The sequence below is a fragment of the Bufo gargarizans genome, chromosome 4 (genome assembly GCF_014858855.1).
Source record: "Bufo gargarizans isolate SCDJY-AF-19 chromosome 4, ASM1485885v1, whole genome shotgun sequence".
In the NCBI taxonomy this organism is placed as follows: Eukaryota; Metazoa; Chordata; class Amphibia; order Anura; family Bufonidae; genus Bufo; species Bufo gargarizans.
Window position 1 is genome coordinate 22,386,854 of NC_058083.1, and position 24,529 is coordinate 22,411,382.

Sequence of the window (24,529 nt, forward strand, 5' to 3'; positions counted from 1 at the left end):
TAAATATGGCCTTGGAGAGGGATTCCGTACGACGGTCCTCAACAGACTGGAGGGAAGATCCGTCCTGTACAGGAATAGTAGTGCTTTTGGACAGGCGAGCCACGGGAGGATCAACCTTAGGCGGGGATGTCCACGTGGTCACAGAATCCGCTGGAAAGGGATAACAAATGTCCAGCTTTTTGGGTGTAATAAAGCGGACGTTAGGCCGAGTCCAAGCCTTGGATACCACAGAAGAAAAATCAGCGTGTATGGGAAAAACCTTGGAGGCCTGTTTGGGGCGGAGAAAGGACACGCCGGCCTGTTCAGAGCTGGGGGGGTCGTGTAGCTGAAAGGTATCACGGATGCTAGTGACAAGATGCCCCACCGCGGACGCCAATTTGGACGGAAGCTCTGAGTCCATGTCCACGTCCGAATCCGCCAGTTCTCCCTCAGAAAGCGTATCCCTTTGAGAGGATAGACTTGACTGAGCTCGCACGCATGGCGGAGAGAGTGAAGCATCTGGAGAAGATGTGCGCTCAACCCTTGAACGTTTCTGAGTATGCCGGGCCCTGGAAGATTCGCTGGGAGGCAGGGAACCAGTGGGGGCGGCAGAAACGGTAGTCCCAGCGGGTGCGACAGGGATTGTGGCAGCCTGCGGGAGAGGCGGTCTATCCACGAGACGGCCCACTACGTGTGTAAGGCTTTCCACCGCCTGAGACAGAGACCTAGCCCAGTCAGGGGGTTCAGAGGCACCGGGGGGCGCAGCGGGAAGCGGGCCCTGCACCGGGGCCTGACATGCAAGGCAATGCGGCTCAGATTGCCCACGCGGAAAAAGTTCCTTACAGGCGGTACAGGCATGGTACCAGGGTTTGGGGGCACCTGTGGGATCTGACATGCTGAAGTGTGGTTGTACTCTAATATAGAGACCACAAAGGGTTATAGCAGCTATGACCAGGAGGGTTAGGAGAGTGTTAACTGTCCTACCAGTGCCTCAGAAGAACGTCAGGAGATGGCCCAGATCAGCAGCAGCAGAGAAGCAGTGAACAGCAGTGAGCAGCAGAGAGCAGCAGAGAGCGCCCACAGAAGCCGAGCGATGTACACAGGAGGTTAGAGTCCCCCACCGTGTCCCAGCTTCCTGTCAGGAGTGAGGAAGCGCGGGAAACCTCAGCAGAAAGCGCGGGGAACAAGCTCCGCCCCCTCCAGCGCTTGAAATGTCTCCTGTGAAGGAGAACGTAGCTCCGCCCCCAAAATGACGCGCGGAAGCCCCGCCCCCTGCCGGGACCGCTAAGCCCCGCCCCCCCCGTTCTCGGCGGGAAGGGGGAGAAAGAGAAGAGAAAAATGGAGTCAGCCCCGATGAGGGGGAGGGGGGGGAGAAAGATAGCAGCGTGGGGGGGAAAAGCGTGGGGGTGCTGAGGATGCTGCTGTGCTGCATTGTCCTGCAGATGAGCGCTCAGAATGAGCGACCACGGGTGCCCCCCTTACCCAGAGGGGTAGATGCTGCAGATAGGGACGGGGTATGGGCTGGAATAGCCATCTCACCGTGCGACGTCTTCACCCTCAGTCCTTTCCAGCAGGGTCGCCCCTTCAGCCACTGGCACCGCAGTGGCAGGAAGCTGGAAGAGGGGCTTGGCGTGCGGGCGACCCCCTAGCTGGCGGGATGTAGGGGAGCCATTGCTGCCCAGATCCTCCTATTGCTTCTGTGGGGGAGGCAGCAGTGCAGATAAGTTGGCACTGGCGCAGCTCAACCCCGGGAGAGCAGAGAGGTCAAATGCGTCTCTGGTATCCCTAGGAAAAAATAAAATAACAAAATTAGAAGAAAAAGTAAAAATAACAAGGAGAAAACAGCCCTGCAGTAGCAGGGAGTGTCTTGCCTCCTTGGACACTAAGCTAAAACTGGTAGCCTCTATCTCCAGGCTGAGGGTATAGCTGATGGAGGAGGGGCTTAACAGTTTTACTTAGTGTCACGCCTCCTAGGGAGCTGAGCTATACCCAAGGTCTGTGTCCCCCAAGGAAAATGGGCGAGAAATGCATATTTGGCTTGTCCATTTTCCCTTGTCATATCCCAAGGCTTGTTAAAAAGTTGGATTTTGACTCATAGGAAGCCACATCCATAAGGTGGCGCTAGCAAGATAGTTCTCATTCCTTAGGAGGTACCTCTTTGCATGTTAAACTTGTTAAAGAGAACTCAACACTTTGCTAAAGCATCCAGACTGTATAATCCAGCAAAATTACCATTTTCCATTCCTTACCTTTTCTTTTTCTGATGCAACCAGAGAAACAGCTAAACCCATTCTGAAATAATAAGAAACTTGATGAGAAGCAGCATTGATAGGACAAAGACAATGTTCAGTCCTTTGAGGAATGATGGGCATAATTTACCCTTTATTCAGCTCCATGATATGCCAAATAAGGCCAGTAGTGGTGGACCCTGCCGCTGTGACATCTTAGAAGGAGGAACCGGTCCTACTACCAAGAAGCGTGGCATGCAATTCAATGGGGGGTCCTGCCTTCAAAGGGGCCGTCCAGCATCTTGATATTTATGGTCTATCAACAGAATAGGTCATAAATATCAAATCAACAGGGGCCTGACAACCAGCACCCCTGCGGACCAGCTGTTTGAGGAGGCCCCAGCCCCCCTCCCCCAAAAAACACATTTGTCCCCTTGTCCACTGGATAGAGGATAAGTGTCTGATAAGCCAGGGCCCCACTGCTTGGATCACTGCCGATCACGAGGCCACGTTTCCCCTGTATAAATGGAGCGGCTGGTCACATGTGCCTTGTTACTGCACCGATTTTCTATGGGACTGCCTAAAATAACAGTACAGTGCTTGGCTATCTCCAGGAGTCCCATGAAGTGGAATGCAGCAGCAGCGGAAATGCAAGACTGTCGCTCCATTCAAATGGGGAAACACAGGGCCTTATTCTCATGATCGGTGGGACCACAGCGGCCGGCTCCCCATCCTTCGTATTTTGTGGACAACCCCTTCAAGCATGCAGTGCTGAAGCCTGCAACAGAGGTCACCGCAGACAGCTGCCACATGAAGGAATATCGGCTGCCAGCTAATAAGAAGCTATATCATGTATAACGGGAAGAGTAATGTCAATCAACCCAACCCAAAGCCATTTTTAATACGTTTTAAATGTGCTGTAATTCCCCTCAGAGTATACAGTCCTGAAGAAGAGGGCCATCCAGCCCTCGAAACACGTTGACTACCCTGCAAATAAAAGTTAACCCATTATCTGTCCAATGACTTGCATCTGAATCCTTCCAAGCAAGCTCCAGAAAAATCGGTCAAAATACGTGTTTTTTTTTTACCAGTTTTTCTTTTGAAGCTAATAAGAAGCGGAACTTAGACCAATGGGATTTAGGAGCATAAGGAGGACGCATATACAATACCTCTCAGCTCTGCCCACTCTCCCAATGCGGTGGACATAGTTCTGCTTCTCATCTGGAAGAGTTACATTGATAACTGAAACAAAGAGAAAACGAGAGTGTCACCCATCTAAACCCAGCCAACTCTATGAACACATCAATTATCACACAAGAAGCACTCACCATAAGGGACTCCACGGATATCGATACCTCTGGCAGCCACATCCGTACAGATCAAGAACCGAACATCGCTTTTCTTAAGAGAATCAATGAAACAAGCAGTTATCAAAACACGATGATAAAGCTTGAGATATTGGTGAAAAAAAGCTTAAATGTCCCTAAAGAAATTTGGCAGATGAGCACCACTAGTCCTCATGCACACTGCAGCATCCCATTATCAGTCGGTGAAAATGATATCCTTCTGTGTGCATATATCCTTTTCTCACCCCCATCAATAGAGGATACTGGGCCCTGAATGGGACTGGCCGTGTATAGGAAGCTTTTAAGACCATATTCACACATCTCAGATCTGCAACAAGTGATGGATTTTTAAGATGGCCACATGCCCCATTCACAAGCATTGCTGGCAGACTGTTAACCTTTAGGTGCGGAATCCATGCCTAAATTCTGACAGAATCATCAGTGTGTGAGCATGGCCTAAGGCATGCATTTTTTGAAGACTGCACATGGACCCTTTCATTTCTTTGGGTCCGCAAAAAAAATAAAAAAATAAAATACAGAACGCAAGTGGAAGTCAAGCTACTTTTACACCAGCGTCTTACCTTTCCGCTATTAAGATCCGTAATAGGGTCTCAATAGCGGGGGGGATGCTTCTGTTTTGTCCCCGTTCATTGTCAATGGGGACAGAACTAAAACTAAACTAAACTAAACTAAAAAGAACGTTCCACAATGCATTCCATTCGGTTGTGTCCTCATCGCGGACAGAATACCACTGCAAGCAGCGTTTTTGAGTTCGTCCTGGGATGCGAGGCAAGACGGATCCGTCATGACACACAATGTAAGTCAATGGTGGCGGATCCGTTTTCTCGGACACAAAAGAAAATGGATCCATTCCCCATTTACTTACAATGGTTTTAGAGACGGATCAGTCTTGGCTACTTAAGAGATAATACAACCAGATCCATTCAGAACGGATGCAGACAGTATTATTATAGAAACAGATGCAGCCGGCACCAGAGTCAGCGTCCCACAAACCAATGTGAAGTAAAGGACCGGCACTCGCAGTAAGGTATGATCTTCAATCTTTCTTTATTTTTCCATGTAGAGGACTAAAAAAACAACACGTTTCGACTCGCATACCGAGTCTTTGTCAAGTACAATTTAAACAAAAAATATGGGATTTCAATAGTCCGCCACTGATGACGTCAATAACACGTGACAACAGGGTTCTCATAGAGACTAAATATCAACAATAAGCGGCATACTACATAGACATGGAAAACAACATGCTGATGATATAGATGACATACACACACACACACACACAGTGGACTTGGCCTTAGTCCACTGTGTGTGTGTGTATATATATCTATATCTATATCTATATCTATATCTCAGCATGTTGTTTTCCATGTCTATGTAGTCTGCCGCTTATTGTTTATATTTAGTCTCTATGAGAACCCTGTTGTCACGTGTTATTGACGTCATCAGTGGCGCACTTTTTAAATCTCATATTTTTTGTTTAAATTGTACTTGACAAAGACTCAGTATGTGAGTCGAAACGCGTTGTTTTTTTAGTCCTCTACATGGAAAAATAAAGAAAGATTGAAGATCATACCTTACTGCGAGTGCCGGTCCTTTACTTCACATTGGTTGTATTATGACGGAAGCGTTTTTGTTGATCCATGACAGATCCAGCAAAAACGCTGGTGGTAAAAAGTAGCCTCATCCGTGTACTGTCCGCATCTGTGACCTGTGTACTGTCCGCAAAAAGACAGAGCTTGTACTATTTGTGGTCACAAAACACAGACCCATTGAAGTCAATGGAACATGGACGTCATCCATGGTTTGCAGATCTGTTTTGTGGACCGCAAAACTGATACGGTCATTTGCACGAAGCCTAAGGCTACTCCAATGCTTATTTGTGCAGGACTCTCAGTAAATGTACATGAATACTGATACCACATTAACGATTTGCAATTATCGGACAGAACAATGAAATAGGTTTTGTTATTTCCTGAGAATATGGATACTGCCTACCAAAAATACACATATTGTAGTCCCCTTGACCACAAGACACACAATGGCAAAATCTGCAGATGTTACAAACAAAGGAAACCCTAGGGACGCATTATATGGAGAATCACTTATTAGAGCTTTGTGGTTGCATTGTCCATCAGCAGGGGGCGCTGTTATACCTTAAATCTTTCCAGATTCTGTTTTCTTTCATGCGGCTTCCTGTCACTATGAAGACATACACACGAGAACTGATGTCCTTTTCTGTCAGGTCCTGGAAAATATTGAAGTATTTTTCAGATCACTGTATGGTGTTGGTCTATGGAAACAAACTGCCTTTTTTTTAACCCCTTAAAGAACTCCCCTTGGTGTCACTGTAAGAAACGGCGGTGACCGCTTCTGAGCAAATTCCAGCAGCTCCTGGCCAAACCTTTTAGTCGCAAGGGTCCATGACCACAATATGATCAAAGCGGACACCCCAATTAGACGAGGGTTTCACCAGTCTTTGATCAGATCACTGGAAAACCCGCTAGCCCTTTCAGTCAGTCCCGAGGACTTATAAAGGACCCCAGAGCTGTCTGCTCGATGCACTAGGCGTGGCCCTAATAGCAGCCTGTGTCATGTTTTACAGGCTAGGGCAGCGCTAAAGCCGCCAATTAGTGCCAGTGACGTCACCGGGCTCACTGCTGAGTAGAAGCCTCCGTCTAGCAGTTCCTATGGAGAGCCCAGTACGTCACCGCATCTCCATAAACATCTCTGATGCTCATATCAGGGGGGGTGAAGCTGTCCTGAATCCGGACAACCCTTTATTACCACCTCGGACATTTAAGTCATGTCAGCAGAATATGCCATAAATGTCTGAGAGGTGAGGTTCCCAGAGGTGGAGCCTGCATCTGTGCAGAGACTAGGGGTTCCCTGAACGGTCGCCAAGTCAAGATGGTGGATTACGGGAAATCTGCTGCATACGTGTCCAGCTCTCTCCAGTTGCAGAAACAGCGGGGCACGGTCAGCCAGAGTTCTGCGGATATTGGGAGGTCCCATGCAACGCCTCACGGACTGGCTGTACTTATTACCTCCTCCATGCTGTATAAAGTACTGCTCCAAATTATCACAGTCCAGCTTAGTCCGGCAGAAGACAATGGCCTGATCCATGTTATGTTCCTTGATGGCTCTTAGCACGTACTCTCCCTTCAGGACCTTTATGGCTTCAGACATGGCCTCTGAAAGATAAAAGCTGTGATAAGTGCGGCTAAACTACAGCATCATATGATCAGCAGATTTATCATGTAGGAGTATTACCTGCAGAACTTCCCCCGGGTCTAGTGTTATCTTTATCATGCACACCATCTGTCTGGGGAAGGAAAAAAACAAGTAATTAGAAGTTCGATATGACCATCACTTTGCATACATCAGGGCTGATGCCCTTTCCTTGGCGATCAATGTCACTGTGACTGTAGACTACTGCTCCCTCTAGTGGTCATACAGAGTAATATAGGGTTTCAGACTCTACACTGTGCTGACCTCTCTAATTAGACATCAGCACAGAGCAAATAAAAGGAGCAGAAAGCAGAACAGGAGGAACTAGGGAATAAAAGAAAGACAAGCATTTTTATTTCAAATCTGCATGTCTGCCTGCCAGGGCTTAACCCCTTCCTGCCCTGCACTAGTATGATGCAATGGATGGGAGCATAACCCTTCAAATCTGTGAGTCCATCAGTGTTATTGCAAGGTAGCGGCAGGGTGCTGATGGGAGGCCATAGCAGTTGTGGATCTAACAATGCAAGCAAGTGAGGCTAACAGAACCTAAATAGTTGCAGTGTAAAGGCTACTTTCACACTAGCGTTTTAGTTTTACGGTATTGAGATCCGTCATAGGGTCTCAATATCGGGAGAAAAAAAATAATTGTTTTGTCTCCATTCATTGTCAATAGGGACAAAACTTAACTGAACTGAACGCTCTCAAATGCATTTTGTTCCGTTTGGTTGCGTTCTCATACCAGAGAGAAAACCGCAGCATGCTGTGGTTTGCTTTCTGTCCTGGGATTCGGAGAAAGACGGATCCGTCATGACCCACAATGCAAGTCAATGGGGACAGAAACGTTTTCTCTGACAATAGAAAACGGATCCGTCCCCCATTGACTTTCAATAGAGTTCATGACGGATCTGTCTTGGTTATGTTAAAGATAATACAACCGGATCCGTTCATAACGGATGCAGACGGTTGCATTATCAGTAACAGAAGCGTTTTTGCTGAGCCCTGCCGGATCCAGTAAAAATGCTAGTGTGAAAGTAGCCTTACCCTGAGAGGCGCGATACATTGCAATTCCCAATAATTGCCCCGATAGTTGGTCCATATAAAGGTGCCTTGAAACACATTTGTATCTCCTCCTTGTAGGTGTGTAGTTTGCTAGTGCATCATGGTGGTCGCATTAGATCCCCGCAAGATTACACCTCTAATCTACCCCAATAGGAAAGCATGCAACAGTGCGCGTTACATTATTTTATGAAAGCCTCGTATTGCGATCAGAAAAATGATGGGTTCGATGATCATCTTAAATTGCAAAATGTCAAAGGAGACGAGACATTTTCTGAGATGTCATACAGAATAACATCTCATTGTAGCTCTATATTGCTTTGGAGTTGTCTGCCTGTACATGATGCAAAAGTTGTAGCTTTAAAGGTGTTGTCTCACTGCAGCAAGTGGCATTTATCATGTAGAGAAAGTTAATACCAGGCACTTACTAATGTATTGTGATTGTCCATATTGTTTCCTTTGCTGGCTGGATTCATTTTTCAATCACATTATACGCTGCTCGTTTCCATGGCTATGACCACCCTGCAAATCCAGCAGAGGTGGTCGTGCTTCCACACTATAGGAAAAAAATCACTGACCTACGTGCACTCCAACAGTCCCAGCCACCAGAGAGGCTGATGCCTTTTCCTATATTTTGCAAGCACAACCACCGCTGCTGGATTGCAGGGTGGTCGTAACCATGGAAATGAGCCGTGTATAATCTGATGGAAAAATGAATCCAGCCAGCAAAGGAGGCAATATGGACAATCACAGTACATTACTAAATGCCTTACTAATGTTATTAATAGTATCTACATGATAAATTTGCTGAAGTGAGACAACCCCTTTAACCACTAATACACACAGCGAAAAAATCTGCTGTATCCACCACAAAGTACACATGTGTAACATGGATTCTGCTTCAGAGTCACCATGGATTACAACCTGTTATATGTAAATGGTGAAATCCAGTGATAGAAATTCAGCAGCATGTGGAGGAGGTCTCTTAAAGAGGACCTGTCACCTCTCCTGACACGTCTGTTTTAATAGATTCATGCATTCCCCATGTAATAACAATTCTGGAGCATCTATTCTTATGGCTCTATGTTGTGCCATTCCTTTATTATTACTACTAGAAGTTATGACTGAATTGCTAGCAGTCTGCAGTAAGGGTACAGAGGGGCGGTAACAAGTTGGGGGGGGGGGGGGTGTACCTGCACAGTCTGACAATGGCAGCACTGATTGGATAGAGTCAGTCTGTGCAGGAACACCCCCCCAACTGGTGACCGCCCCTCTGTACCCTTACTGCAAACTGCTAGCAATTCATCATAACTTCTAGTAGAAATAATAAAGGAATGGTACAACATAGAGACACAAGAATGCATGAAGCTATTAAACCAGGCATGTCAGGAGAGGGGATAGGTCCTCTTTAACATCTCATCCACATGGCTGGTATTGGAATACACTATGGATTTTTACCTGCCTAAATCTCCAGCCCTTTGGTCCTGTGTAGATGTAGCCTTACATATAATCTCTAGACCCCATCTCCATCTCAACTAAACCCCTTACATCCATTCTACCAGGCTCCACAGCATCCTTACTCGAATGTGGTTTTTGCCAAGTCGCTCCCATTGCTTATCCTTCTTGGGGTTGACAGGGACAACGACGTGATGCACAGTTTCAGGGACTGAATCTTCTCCTTTCAAGTCCACCCATGTAGGAAAGTGCATGATCTTCTCGGACAGCTTCTTCACATCGAAAGAATGCAGCGTGGCGGAGCAGACAATCACCTAAGAGACACACGTATGTCACGCTGAAAACCTGGCCTCATGCAAGACCCTACAACGCAAGAATACGGTAAATTCACAGTGATCAAGTGTCTACCTGTAATCTCTTCCCGTCTGAGGTGACCTGTGGGATCTGCTGGTGAATTCTGTTAATGAAGTCGGAATATCCCTGGGACAACAGTCCATCCTGGAAACACAAGGGAGCGAGAAGACAAAGTGTGTACGTCAGGTATACAGAGGGTGCGGAGGATTTTCAGGTGTCACAGATGGCTTGTAATGGGGTATGTTACCTTTATTGTGATCTCTGGACTGTTATTCTTCATATTTTTATAAGAAGGGAATTCTTTCCCAAAGAAAATGCACATTATTACAATTTTTATTAAAGGGGTTGTCCAGCCTTTACTAAGTGATAGCCCTTCCTCAGGATAGGCCACCAGCAGCTGATCAGCAGGGGGTCCCACACCGATCAGCTGTAGCTCCATTGCAAGAAGTTAGCACCAGAATGGCACGACTCCGTCAGCCTTGTGCTGGAAAAGGCCCATTACTACAGAGCTGCTCACATGGTCATCACTGAGTAAAGGATGGATAACCCCTTTAATAACAAAATTAATTTAAAAGGGAATAAAAAGCTCTAATATGCGCTTCTTAAACGGTGTTGTCCAGGATTAGAAAAACATGGCTACTTTGCACTAAAAACAGCGTCCCACCTGTCCATAGGTTGCATCCGGTATTGCAGGGCATTGATGAGAATAAAGCTGACCTGCAATTCCACAACATGGTCTGAGGACAGGCGTGGTGTGTTTTTTTTTTTTTTTTTTTTTTTTTTTTAAGAGGACAGCAGCTATGTTTTTAATCCTGGACAACTTATTTAACTCTTCGGATGCTGCTATCCATAGGAACTGCAGCACCTGAGGGAAGGGGCTCCTCATGCTAACCAGTCAGTGCTCTACAATGTGAATGAGGGAAGCCAAGGGGTTATGATGGCAGCCAGTGGTCTAACAAATGCCCCAATTCCTGCATGTCTGTCAGAAGCTCCTAACAAAGCTCTTGAACTCAACTTAAATTGTCGGCAAAAAGGATCTTTCTACAGTTGTTGCGATACCAAAATTTATTTATTCGGTTTCGATACCATGAAAAAGTATTGCGATACTTGATACCACGTGAAAAAAATAAACCAAAAAAGCCACGTGCATTCCGCATTTAAAAAAAAGTTTTTATTTATTTTTTCTGTTCCGGCGTTCACCGCATAGATTTTTAAAATATTTTAATAGTTTGGACTTTTCTGACGTGGCGATATGTAATGTTTTTTTTTTTTTACACTTTTTATTTAATAACTATTTCCCCCCTTAGGGGCTAGAACCTGGTATTTATTTTATTTTTTTATCCCTTGTCCTATTCACCCTGATAGAGATCTATCAGGGTGAATAAGACCTCATACTGTCCCTGCTGCCCTGTGCTCTGTGCACACAGCATCAGGGATGTTACCATGGCAGCCAGGGCTTCAATAGCGTCCCGGCTGCCATGGTAATTGATCGGAGCCCCAGGCTTACACTGCTGGGGCTCCGATCAGAAGCTGCCACTGCACCAACGAGGGGGAGGGGCGGGGACCCTGTGGCCACCTGCCACCAATGATTTTAATACTGGGGGGGTTGAGAGGGGCCGGCGCACTCTGCCACCAATAATTTTAATGGGACGGGGGGGGCACACTGCACCACCAATGATAATTACCTCCTAATACAGGAGGCGGGTACTGGCAGATCAGCGGCAGTTAACCCCTCAGGTGCCACACCTGAGGGGTTAACTGCCGCTGATCGCAGCTCCCTGTCAGGGGCAGAGTGTCGGCAATGCGATTCTGCTGCCGGCACTCGCCTCCTGTATTATGTGTTAAAGACTGACTGACTACTTTTCCTGGGTCCAGACTAAGTATTAGACTAGCTGCGCCCAGCGATGTCCCAGCACTTACTAATAGTCCTGGGCGCCGCTCCGTTCGCCCGCTGTGCCCAATTACTGTCTCCTCTTCTGCTCCATATGCTAATTACTATCGGAGCGATGGGGAGGAGACATCAGCTTCACTAGTGGGCTTTCCTTCTCCCTGGCTGTAGCGCTGTCCAATCGCAGTGCAGGGAGAAGGAACGCCCACTAGTGAAGCTGATGTCTCCTCCCATCGCTCCGATAGTAATCAGCATGTGGAGCAGGAGAGGAGACAGTAATGGGGCACAGGCGCACAGCGGACGAACGGAGCGGCGCCCAGGAATAATGGTGAGTGCTGAGACATCGCTGGGTGCCGCTCTGTTCTGGAATAGTCCTATCATTGGTGGCGCAGTGCGCCCGCCCCTCCTCCGCCTCTCTCTCCTCATTGGCGGCGGCAGCAGCACAGGGGGAGGAAGAGACTGCTTCCTTCTCCCCGTGCTGCTGAGAGAACATGAGCGCACTGACAGCAGCGCGCTCATGTTCAGAGATACTAGACTGCGCAGAAGCGCAGCCCAGTATCGAAAAAAACGGAAATCCCGGTATCGTATCGAAACCGGGACAAAAGTATCGATTGGGTATCGAAATTTCGATACCCGCAACAACCCTAGATCTTTCCATTTAAGCCTTATAAGTAGCTAAAAAGTGTGTGGTCCTGGTAGGTTGTCACAGGTATCTGGAGCCATGCTGACTGCAGTGTATCCCACAGCTGCTAGAAGATCTCATCTGACCCAGGGAAGACAATCAGCATGTAGGGGTGTACATGATCTGCAAGGATTCATACCCAAATCAGCTGAGACTGCCTTCCATATGGATGAGTGGCCCAGAGAATGCCACGAGAACAGACCAGACCATAACGCTGCCACCAGCAGCTTGTGTTTTTCCAGAAATGGTTGCAGGGAGTTTGTTCGTTGATGTTTCTCTGCTGGCACACCAACATCCATCCGTTCAATAAAGCTGAAAACGCGGCTCAATGGAGAAGACAACCCTTTGCCAATCACTGGAGGTCTAATCCAGATACCGCTGCGAAACCTGAAGCCTTTTCTGCTGATAAAACTTCACTATCAGAGGAACAGTGACCGCCCATACACAGTAGGGTTCTCTGAACGGTTGTTGTAGACACGTCTGGTAGCCCCTGGTTCATTTTGGCGGTGAGCTGCTCCACTGTAGTGTGTCCATCCGCCCTCGCGCACCTTCATAGCAGACATTCACCTCTCACATCAATGGCGCATGGTGCTTCGCAGTTTCTACGTCACTTATTCACAACGGAGCCATTTGTCCACTCACCAGACACTTTCACCACAGCAGCAGAGAACAGTTCACACGGCGCAGGTTCAGAAATACCGCGGCCCGAAGGCTAATAATCATCCCTTATTGTAAACTGTGATAAATCGTCCTTTTTCCCCCCATACAGCAATGAGGGATGTGTGCAGACAGCCTATAACCCACCTTATATACCCACCGAGCCAGCTCAGCACATGTGACTTCCTTCATGAGCTGTGTGCTGCCATCAAAAGTAGGAAGTGGTCATTAGTGATGAGCAAAGCGAGTATAGGATGCTTCATCCGAAGTCGGTTCGTTCAAAACTTCAGAATAATAATCTCTCTAATAATCTCCGTACAGCATTAGAATGTATGGGCTCCGATGAGCCAGTTAGTTATTCACGAAGTCGCGCGTGACTTCGCTCAATAACTTCGGTAATTGATTTTTAAAGTGGAAAACCACTTCAAAACTTGAAACCGAACATTAGCGACCATAATAATTGGACTCGACTGTGTGTAACAGGACTGTGAAAAGCCGCAGACAGCTATATAGTGTAGAACATACAAGAAGTGAGCCATAGAAAGCGGACTACCATGAACTTACAGCTTCATCAAGTACCAGGAACCGCACTTGTGACAGATTTAATTTTCCTGTTGAAATAAGGTCATCTACTCTGCCGGGAGTCCCCACCACTATGTCGACCTGCAGGAAAAGCAGAGAGGTTGTCATCAGTCTCAGGCAATGAATGGGAAGGAAAAATGTTTTAGTGCCATGGCCTACAAGTATCAACCACGCCAACATTTCAAGGACTAAACCAAAACTCCCACAAACGTTGCGTTATAGGAGGGTGCCTAAGCACTTAGGGTTGTTACTGCCTGTTTCCAGGACGTCCCAGGCTGACAGCAGATCTAATGACCCAGACCGATGGATTTATGATGGCGTCAGTTCGGGTCATTAGACCGGGGTCCAGGCCAGTACTTGAAGCCTGTATTACATTTGCGTGAAACTGCACTAACACGTCGAGTGGTGTCTGAACAGGAACATAGTTTAACGCTTTCACTGCCAAGGGAATGACACATTTTGCCTTTCAATGCTTACCACTGCCAGAATATAAAGACTACAGCTTACATTATGGGAAGTCAGGGAGCGGCAGGAAATGTTTTCTCCCCTGGATCGGGCGGGATACAGAAACACATCTTCAGGTTAGGGAGCATACGTGCCCTCGGATTGTCACAGGCGTGAGAAGATGAGCAGTTAGACCTGTAAATTATCTGGAGGCTGGCACGTACATGGGCTCAGAGATTTGAGGAGTATTTCGCTTTGGTGAATACGTGATATGTGCATGCAGACATAGCTATACAGTGAGTAGCATGTATGAACTCTACACATACTGAATCTTTATTTTTAGGTGGCGTTGTTTGTCATGCGCTCTTTTCAGCAAATTGCAAGAAGGCGCCCATGAGTATAAAGTGCTAGGAGGCATGTGTAAAGGGGTTAGCCAAGACTATAAAATGCTCCCCCATATGCCAGGCCCCTCACAATGAATATACTTACCTGGCTCCCCCCGCGCGGATATAAACATCCGGTGTCAGGGGGCGCAAAATTGTCCAGGTAACCAAAGGGTTAAAAGTTTCCTGTTTTGCTACGGCTACTACAAAGAATATATCTTCTGTCTTTGGGATGTGCTTCTTTTAGATATAGTCCTTCTTTTCTATTGCATACTCCCATTGTACTCCCCAACATTCCCAGCGTGCCCCATCTCTCGTTAAGGGCTTTTTCCTGTGTGTCTCAGGTTTTTTTTTTGCAGCCGTATGGGGAACAATTCACTTCAATGGGTCAAAAAAATACAAAAAACGGAAATTACTCTGTGTGCATTCCGTTTCCGTATGTCTGCATGACAGTTCTGCAAAAAGATAGAACACGTTTTGCACACAAGGATAGGCATTGTTACAATGGATCCGCAAAAAAATATGGATGCAATACGGATGTCTCATGGACATTATCCGTATTTTTTGCAGATACATGTTTTGCAGACCACAAAATACATATGGTCGTGTGCATGAGCCCTTTTATTGTTCACTGGCCGAGTTAATCAAATCTAGATTCCAGAACTTACTCCATTCTCAAGCATAGAAAGCTGATCCTTCGCAGCCACTCCTCCAATGATGAGCAATTCCCTGTAAAACAGAACAGATGAGAATGATCAAGTGCCACGGTAGTGGGAGGCCACGGTCACCTTCGAACTCACAACCTTCTGTATGGGAGACTGACACCTTACCGGTGTGCTACAGAGCCACAGTTACCTTAGCTTTGGATTGTCCACGTATTTCTTGAACTGTTTCACGTTGTTCAGAGTCTGTTCTGCCAGCTCTCTGGATGGTTCAATGATAAGAGCTTTGGGGGCATTGGGAACGTTCTTGGCTTGTGACACCTGTGCGCTTCCTAAAGAAAGAAGAGAAATAATATAAGTACAAGGAATAATAAAGATAAAATGAATGGTGGCGAGAGCATGCAACACAAGCAGAGTGAAAGGAATAGATCAGATAAGAATGGGCGTAACCTAAGACCACATTCACACAACCGCGCCGTGTTTTGTGGTCCGCAAAACACAGATGCCGGCACTGTGCGTTCCGCAATTTGTGAAACCGAATGGGCCGCCCATGATAGAAATGCCTATACTTGTCCGCAAAATGAACAAGAATAGGACTTTTTTTTTTAGGAGGGCCGCGGAACAGAGCAATGGATCTTTTGCGGCCTCATTGACGTGAATGGGTCTGCATCCGAGCCACAAAAAAAAAAAAAAAAAAAAAAAGGCCCAGATTCGGACGCAAACAGTGGTCGCGTGAATAAGGCTTTATCCGGTTGACTCGGGGTCAACAGTTTTCCATAGAAATAAACTAAGTGGTTTTCTGTGAGTACAATACAAGGAAGCTGTCTTACATTTAGAAGCGGCACTGGATACATCAAAGTTATATAGAGGCCTCTTCATAACTCTGGTGGACCCACCGCCAGGTATAGGGGTTATTAACACAGGCGTCTAAAATGCCAGTCTTAATAAATGACTCCCATAGTGTAGTAAATAACTATTTTATTTTTAGGGGAAAAGAAAAACAGCAATTTGAACATTATTTTGTGGAATTTATTTACGACGTTCACTGTGTGGTATAAATAACATAACTTTATGTGGGTCAGTACAGTGAAGCTAATGTCACATTTCTATATATTTTTATTTTTCCTTTCCTCCTGCAGCTGTCAGCTCTGCAACTGCTCCCCCTCCTCCTACAGACTGAAGGGGAGGAAGGGAAGCTGCTTTAGATGCTCGTATCTCTGGTTTGGTAGCAGCTAGAGATATGGGCGTTCCAAGCTTTCAAACAATACCAGAATGACAGCAATATCTTCACTACATGGGAAGGTATCACTGTTAGAAATCGGGATGCAGTGAACGTAAAAGCAGGTTTTACCGCAATTATTCCCGACTCGATTTCTAACAGTGATATCTCCTGCTAATGCTGTCACTTTGATCTTGTATGAAAGCCTGGAATGCCAGCTTTCAAACATGACCAGGCCCATGCTGCTACCAATCAGGAGATAGCAGCAGCTAAAGCAGTCCTCCTCCCCCACCCCCACCCTCACCCCTCCCACAGCCGGAGCTGAGCTTAGGCAAAATTGTTAGGCGTTAAAAGGTAAGGGAAGATTTTCAGCAGGAGACTGAACAATTGCTATATTTAGACATTGCACCTTCTAAAAACAACTGCATGTACATTTTTTATATTAAAATATAATATATTGTAATTTTTTCCCATCTTCTGTATATTTACTTCTTTCTATTTCAGCATGACAAGGCAATAGGGGCGCATGCACACATACCGCTGCTTTGTGATTTCACCACATGGCCGTCTGGGGCTTTGCATAGAGCAACAAACCCGTCCTTAGGAGGAAACTTAAACTCTTCTTCTCCAAAGCTGAACTTCAGTTCAGCATTCTGAGGGAGGTAAACACATGGGAGATATCAGATATGCGGAAACATTATTATGGCAAACTCCCCCACACCGAAAACATACAGCTAGTCTCACTGACATACTTCCTAAAGGGCCTGGTTCCAGGATTCAACATGAATTTACTCAGATAGAACAACCCAAAAAAAGTTTATCAAAATGTATATTTAAAAATAAAAATAAAAATAAAAAAAAAAGTCTAGATATGGCTATTACGGCACCCCCTGGTAATTTTATGCTTCCCTCTCAGAGCATCCACCTGACGTGTCCACTACTAGCTGCTTCTAGTGCACCCAGTCTTAATGGGTGTCTGCATAATGACAGGGATCCTTCTGCCACCCATGTGCAAGATGATCCAGGCAAAAGGACTAATTTACTGGGTGTGTCACCACCAGAAACATTAGGTGGATTATCTGAGCAGAAATCAAAGAAACACCAGGTGGAGCCATACAAATATTTAGATGTAGGAGGTTTTTTTAATGACTCCAAGTGAAAAAAGTTTTGCCTGAGATAAATTAACATAAAATCATAGGACAATTTTAAATCGGGCCCAGTGTTTGTGGATGAGATAAAGTAGATTGCAAGCCTCGCTGGGGACAGGGCCAGGGTAAATGTGGAATATGTCTGCAGGAAACAAAATAATCGTACAGTAACTTTACCTTCAAAACACATGATGCAAAGAACGGCTGGTTCTTCAAATGAGCAGGGATGTCAAATGCAAGGCCAAGGTCCTTGCCTAATGGGATAGGATAAAACACATTAGCGCTGAGATAAATGGAGGAGTTACACAAAGAATATCATAGGGAAACGTGAGCAGCACTCACCATTTTTAGAGAACTTCACACACCCGCCGTCAATGTCCAGATAACATCCAATTGTGTCATGCATTGTAAATTCCTACCCAGGAAAAAAGAAATTACGTTGAGCCACCATTATAACAGCATGAAAAAGTGATGGACGCTTGTCTTTTTTTGAACTGTATTAACTATGTAACTATGACGTTTTTAAGCTGTATAGTAATCTGCATATCCACCTACTGAGGTGGTCGCACATGCTCAGATTCATCTTTCAACTGCCACCGGCCAAATCTACTGTAAGAAGTTGTGACAATTACAGGGGGAGATCTGCAGCAGAAAGGCCAAGCCCTCAGGAAAAGGAACCCCCCCCCCCCCCTAACAGCCAGACTGAAACCCCCGATTAGCTGTTTACCAGGCACTGTGAAATGGATAGAGCTACATGTAGTACCAAACAAAGCCCCTACATAATGTACGGCACGGTGCTGGTTAACGAAGAGGCTCCACCAATCTAATATAGATTGCTTATCTGAAGGACAGGCCATCAATATCAAAGCCTCAGAGCCTCTCTTTAATTGAGAGGGTTTCTATGTTCAAGATCCCATGACGGGAGTGCAGAGCGTTTCTAGCTCTTTGTAATTTGGACTGCATTACATGGCAAACTATTGTTTAGTATGGGCACCGTGTAATTCTTAAATTCTCCTGTGGTGGCGCTGCAGGGAGACTGCATGAGCAGCTCTCTTCATTCACTTCGATAGCACTTCTTGCAAACAAAACGGAGTCAGAGCACTTGGCTACTTCTGAAAGTGTGAATGGAGAGAGCCGCACATGGGCGGCCGGATGTGATGGTGCCCCGGGTCTGGACGTAGGAGCAGATCCCAGAGGTGGCCTTGCACCCATCAGACATCTATGGCATGTCCTGCCATAAATGTCCTAGATGTGATAACCCCTTTAAGTCAATATGAAAATATAATGTTACTTAGGGGACAAAAGGGACGGGCATTACCTCGCCATAATTATCAAACTGCTTGTTATGGGATTTCTTCCCCGTTCCTCCGAAACCAAAGCCAAACTTGTCGGTTCCTAAGGAAAGATTACTTTATAAAATCAATGATCATCGATCTGGAAGTATGACACACAAGACACAAATCACACAAAGATGGAAAACTCTCAGCGGGAAAATAAGGATCAAGGTAAAACTGGAAAAGGCTACATTCAGACGACTACAAATCTCCACCCGAGGGATTTATTAATGGCTCTTTTCCAGCTTTCTGGAGTGAAAGGTACCAAATTTTGGTGAACTCCATATTTGCACCAAAATCTGCAACTCTCTTCCCTTCTGTCCTTTGGAGGCAAGCACACGTGTAACGACTTACTCCAATAGGCTATTGTTTCAAGGGGTTGTCCAACTTAAAAAGTGTTCAATACTGATGACCTATCCTCAGGAAAAGGGCTCATGCACACCACTGTGTGCCGGCTGTGCCCGTATTGCGGCCCGTAAACAGTGGGTCCACAATATACGGGCCCGGGACGTTTTTTCCCCGCATCAAGGATGTGCACCCATTCACTTGAATAGGCCCCCAATCTGGAAGATGTTCTATTTTTTGGGGTGCAGACGAAGATGAATGGGTCTGGATCCATCTGTAGAATCTACACGGATGTTGCCCATGCATTGGGGACCGCACATTGTGGTCCCCAATGAACAAAACGGCTGGGTAGTGGCCGTGTGCATGAAACCTAAGTCATCAGTATCTGATTGGCGGGACCCATCTGGCACTCCCACCAATCAGGGCTTTGAAGGGGCCACGGTGCTCCAGTGACGGGGCTTGGCACTGCAGCCCCATACACTTGAATGGGACTGAGCTGAGCCTAGGAATAGGCTGCAGTCCTCACTTAAGCCAAGTGGCCTCTTCAAACAGCTGATCAGCGGAGGTGCAGGGTTTTATACAACTCAGACTGGTTTATGAAAGGTTAGTTTTAACCCCTTAAAGACCAGGCCTATTTTCATTTTTGCATTCTTCATTTTTCCTCCACACTCTCCAATAGCCATAACTTTTTAAATTTTCCGTTGACAGACATATGAGGGCTTATTTTTTGTGGAACATGCAATTTTTTTTTTTTTATGGCACTATTTAATTCACCAGGTCTTGTATTGGAAAACAGAAAAAAAAAAAAAAAAAAAAAAAAAAAAAAAAGGGTCTTTGTATGGTAAAAATGGAAAGAAAAAAAAAAGAAGAAAAAATTTGGTTTTGCCAAGGTTTATGAGGTTTTGACCTCACGGTGTTCACTGTACTCTAGAAATGACCATCCTTATTCTGCTAATCAATACGATTATGGAGATACCAAACTTATACATTCTTTATTTTTTTTTTATTGCGTAAAAAAAAAATATATATTATTATTATTATAATAATATAAACTTTGAGAAAAATCTAATTTGTCTTTGCATCACCATTTTTTGACAGCCATAACTTTAATATTTTGGTCTCCAGATGTGTCTGAGGGCTTGTTTTAGTCTGAAGCAGTGAAACTGATACAGAGCGTTACAACATGATGGGGATGAAGTGTGTGAATAGTGCTGTGAGCGCTTAAAACACATCAGGTGGCATGGTACAAACAATTCCTTTTATTTAGAAAGCCTGATAATCCAGCACATAACTGGGATAAGGTGACGATCACCCAGCGTCTGTGGCCTCAGTGTGACAGAAGGTCGCACTTTGTGCACGTCGAAGCATAAAGAAACTGAATGGAGCCACATTGCAACTGATTTGCTATGACACTAGAATCGCAAGAAATCCAACCTTGCCAATCTTCTCTCGACTGTATTGCTGCAATTATGGGAATCCGCAGCGCGACTCCACTCACTTTCACTAGGACTCCTTGGATCACAGTGCAAGGACGATTTTCATTTGCACAATAGGTGCGACAGCCAAGATTTGTGGGTAGCCATAATCCAGAAAACGTCTTAACAAGAGACTGACACGCACGCTACTGATCTCAACTCACCAAGATCTAAGGAGGCCTGTGGAGAAGACCAACCCACTCTGCACAATCCCTGGTCATGGCAGGACACCTCGTAGTAATACTTTCCTGTATTTAAAAAAAAAAAAAAGCTGACATATTAAAAAGGATTCCCAATTAAGAAACAGAACCAGATATCACCCCGGGAACCCTTGTCATGTTTTTCTATAAAATCAGTGTACGGATGTCTGAGGAAATTAGATTGCGAGTGTCATCAGGGACAAGGACTAATGTGATGGACAGAAACAAGTTCTTTACTGACATTACTGATGCACATTTAAAGGGCCCCATCCTATAAAGCAGGGGTGCACAACATGCGGCCCCCAACCGTCTAGTAACATGTATGTCTATGTCTTGTGGCTGCTCACATGTACTTTTCATGTATTTCTCCAATGAGATGGGAGTCCTGGAACTAGACATTAATGGTATATACTGTAAATTCAAAATGCCATAAATTAAGTATTTCAGTTGTTAATACTCCTTTAAATTTTAATTTTGGCCCTCGTCATTGGTTCAGTCTGGCAATGTGGCCCCCAACCACAAAACGTTGTGCACCCCTGCTATAAAGCCATGGTTAGGGTATGCCAGCACTTTAGGATTGTGGGGTCCAACCACTCAGTCCCCCATGATATTGAGAAGGAAGGGGCTGTAATGCTAATTCCCTCTGGTCAGCGTCGTCCGGGCCCACCAGCTCAGGTACTGCAGCCAGCCACATTCACTTATAAAGGGGATGCAGTGCTAAATTCTCAGCATCAGTGGTGGGCGCTGTGTCCCTTTTACTGCTTTTCCTTACACAGCGATTCCCTGGGGTACAGAAGCGCAGCCCCATGCAAATGAACGTGGCCGGCTGCAGGTCCTGGCGTAGTTAGGTGGCCTGGAGCACCAAATAGTGAATTAGAAGGGGGTGCCGTACAAAATAAGTGATGCAGCCCCGTCATTCTTGAGTCGGAGAGGTTGGACCCCACAATCATAAAGTAATAGCATATCCTAGTATACATGGGAACAGCACTTTAAGGTTTTCTCCATTTTTTTCCCCCAGAAAATCCCAGAATCTTCTCACTTTGGGATGAAATATTGCTTCCTCAGTTTAGCTGTCCATTATCTCTGCGATCCTCAGACTCTTTTGCTCCGGTCCCAACTGGATGTGTTCCTGTTCAGTTGCATATACTGTATAAGCAGCTCGACAGGAAGACTCGGGAACAAATCCAGACATGACCCGAGCAGAAGAGACTGCATTCAGTCCTGGCGGTCACGCGAACGCAGCAGAGGCGACAGCACGACGGAGGGGTTAGCACTGAGGAAGCTATTCTGGGATTTTCTAAGAGAGACAGGAGAACACTCTAATAATGGGAAATACCGCAAACCTAGTTCAGCACAATACATCTAGAGAACCGTATGCACTGTTATGTACCGGTCCAGTTTACCTTTACCGACTCCTCGGGTTGACCGGCAGCCGTGCCACTCCTTCATCTCTCTGCTCTGACAACAAAGGCCGTCTGGTCCAATAGCTGCGCGTAATAAAAGGGATAACATGTCATCAGCATGGGAACGAATGAACTGTAAACCAGCAGGGTGTGATGGCGGCTATAAAGAAATGGCACAAACCACTGGCTGTGTGTGAAACAATCTTTCTACCATTGTTTCAGCCTCATTACGCAGTAGACAATTATTCTCGGTTACTGGATTTCTGCACGCCCCACTCAGATGGGACAGTCTCAAAAATTACTAAAAACAAATCTGCAGCCTGTGAATATACCCCTAAAGCAAGCCATACAAAATACATAACTGTGCAACAAATATGGTCGCACATTTCAGTTAAATTGTAGTTTTTGGTTGTTTTTTTTTAAATAAAACAGTTTCTTCCCTAGTTTCAGAATATTATCGAAGAAAAATGCACCGGAATTTACACATTAGGTCTATTTTTTATTTATTTTTTTTAGCCACTTTTTGTGGCTTCCCTGACAAGGAAAAGGGGCAGGGGGCTTATGGTGCACCAAAATGTTGGTGGAAAAAAAATCGGTAAAAAATGTTGGTGCGATGAAAGCAACTGTAAGGGATCGCCTCTTATTTGGGGGTCACTCTCACAGATACGCCTTTAGGACACCAAGTTTCAGGTCCAAACAGTGTATTTATTGTTCAACACCAGCAACAATAAAATGGCAAAATAATAAACACTCGCCCGTCCAGGCGCTAACTAAACATAAAGTTTCCTGACTCACCTAGGTCCCAGTTCACACCCTGTGAACTCGTGCGGCTTTGTCAGCCAATGTCCCACAGCCTCCTGGCTGTACAGAGCACAGTACGCCCACTGCCTCCAGTTCAGTATTTCTTGTGGGGGATTGGGGCTCAGTAGTCTACCTGACTATGGCCCTGCGACCCTCCCAGGCGTCGCTGCGTCCCCCAACTCCAGGCTATCGCCCAGCTTTGTGGTCCCTCAGCCTTGCCCAGCTGAGACCACACAGACAGAGCCTCCAGGCCTCTGTCCACAGGTACCACACTCCCCCCTTTCTGACACTCTGGGAGGTGCTTTGTGCCAGGCTGATTACCTCCAGCTTCTCTCACCTGAGGTGGAACAGGGGTGTGGACCGAACTATCCACCCCTTCCTTGCCTCTAACCTGAGTGAGACCTGTCACTGTCTCACACAACCAATAGATGGTGTAAAGTAGGGCTGCAGCGATTAATCGACTATCGATAACGCGATTCGTTGTCAACGAATCCAGTTATCTAATAATCGCGGATTTGTTGCTATGCGGGCGGACGGTTTACTTTAAAATCAGCGCATCTTTATTTTACCTTACAATGAAGCTCCAGTAACAGGCAGAGCGGACGGCGGCGTAACGTCACTTACTCACGTGACGCGTCTGCTTCATTCATAAAGTGGGTGGAGCAGGCGCGTCACGTGAGTGAGATTACCCCGCCGCCCGCTCTGCTTGTTACCGGAGCTTCATTGTAAGGTAAAATAAAGATGCGCTGAGTAAAACTTACTGCCAGAATAGTCTGCTGCGAGAAGCGGGCCGGGGCCGTTATGGGGAGGGGGATCTGTGCATGGCGCTGTTATGGGGAGGGGGATCTGTGGATGACACATACAGGTCCTTCTAAAAAAATTAGCATATTGTGATAAAGTTCATTATTTTCTGTAATGTACTGATAAACATTAGACTTTCATATATTTTAGATTCATCACACACCAACTGAAGTAGTTCAAGCCTTTTATTGTTTTAATATTGATGATTTTGGCATACAGCTCATGAAAACCCAAATTTCCCATCTCAAAAAATTAGCATATCATGAAAAGGTTCTCTAAACGAGCTATTAACCTAATCATCTGAATCAACTAATTAACTCTAAACACCTGCAAAAGATTCCTGAGGCTTTTAAAAACTCCCAGCCTGGTTCATTACTCAAAACCGCAATCATGGGTAAGACTGCCGACCTGACTGCTGTCCAGAAGGCCATCATTGACACCCTCAAGCAAGAGGGTAAGACACAGAAAGAAATTTCTGAACGAATAGGCTGTTCCCAAAAAATTAGCATATTTCATCCGACCAATAAAAGAAGTGTTTTTAATACAAAAAAAGTCAACCTTCAAATAATTATGTTCAGTTCTGCACTCAATACTTGGTCGGGAATCCTTTTGCAGAAATGATTGCTTCAATGCGGCGTGGCATGGAGGCAATCAGCCTGTGGCACTGCTGAGGTGTTATGGAGGCCCAGGATGCTTCGATAGCGGCCTAAGGGTTCTTTCACACCTGCGTTCTTGTCTTCCGGCATAGAGTTCCGTCGTCGGGGCTCTATGCCGGAAGAATCTTGATCAGGATTATCCTAATGCATTCTGAATGGAGTGAAATCCGTTCAGGATG

General features: G+C 45.7%; 1 protein-coding gene across 1 annotated transcript in view; it reads right to left on the minus strand.

Annotated features, from left to right (window-relative positions):
- DDX1 (DEAD-box helicase 1) overlaps nt 1–24,529 on the minus strand; it is a 55,036-nt gene that overhangs the window by 14,533 nt on the left and 15,974 nt on the right. The window contains exons 7-23 of the mRNA XM_044288685.1: nt 22,093–22,176; nt 20,654–20,737; nt 18,654–18,730; nt 17,678–17,750; nt 17,513–17,589; nt 16,726–16,840; nt 15,162–15,300; nt 14,975–15,035; nt 13,462–13,560; nt 9,725–9,814; nt 9,442–9,630; nt 6,848–6,899; nt 6,622–6,768; nt 5,731–5,822; nt 3,536–3,608; nt 3,377–3,449; nt 2,229–2,271 (exon numbers count right to left, since the gene is read on the minus strand). Coding sequence (XP_044144620.1) covers nt 2,229–2,271; nt 3,377–3,449; nt 3,536–3,608; nt 5,731–5,822; nt 6,622–6,768; nt 6,848–6,899; nt 9,442–9,630; nt 9,725–9,814; nt 13,462–13,560; nt 14,975–15,035; nt 15,162–15,300; nt 16,726–16,840; nt 17,513–17,589; nt 17,678–17,750; nt 18,654–18,730; nt 20,654–20,737; nt 22,093–22,176 — 1,568 coding nt within the window. The remainder of the gene's footprint in view (nt 1–2,228; nt 2,272–3,376; nt 3,450–3,535; nt 3,609–5,730; nt 5,823–6,621; nt 6,769–6,847; nt 6,900–9,441; nt 9,631–9,724; nt 9,815–13,461; nt 13,561–14,974; nt 15,036–15,161; nt 15,301–16,725; nt 16,841–17,512; nt 17,590–17,677; nt 17,751–18,653; nt 18,731–20,653; nt 20,738–22,092; nt 22,177–24,529) is intronic.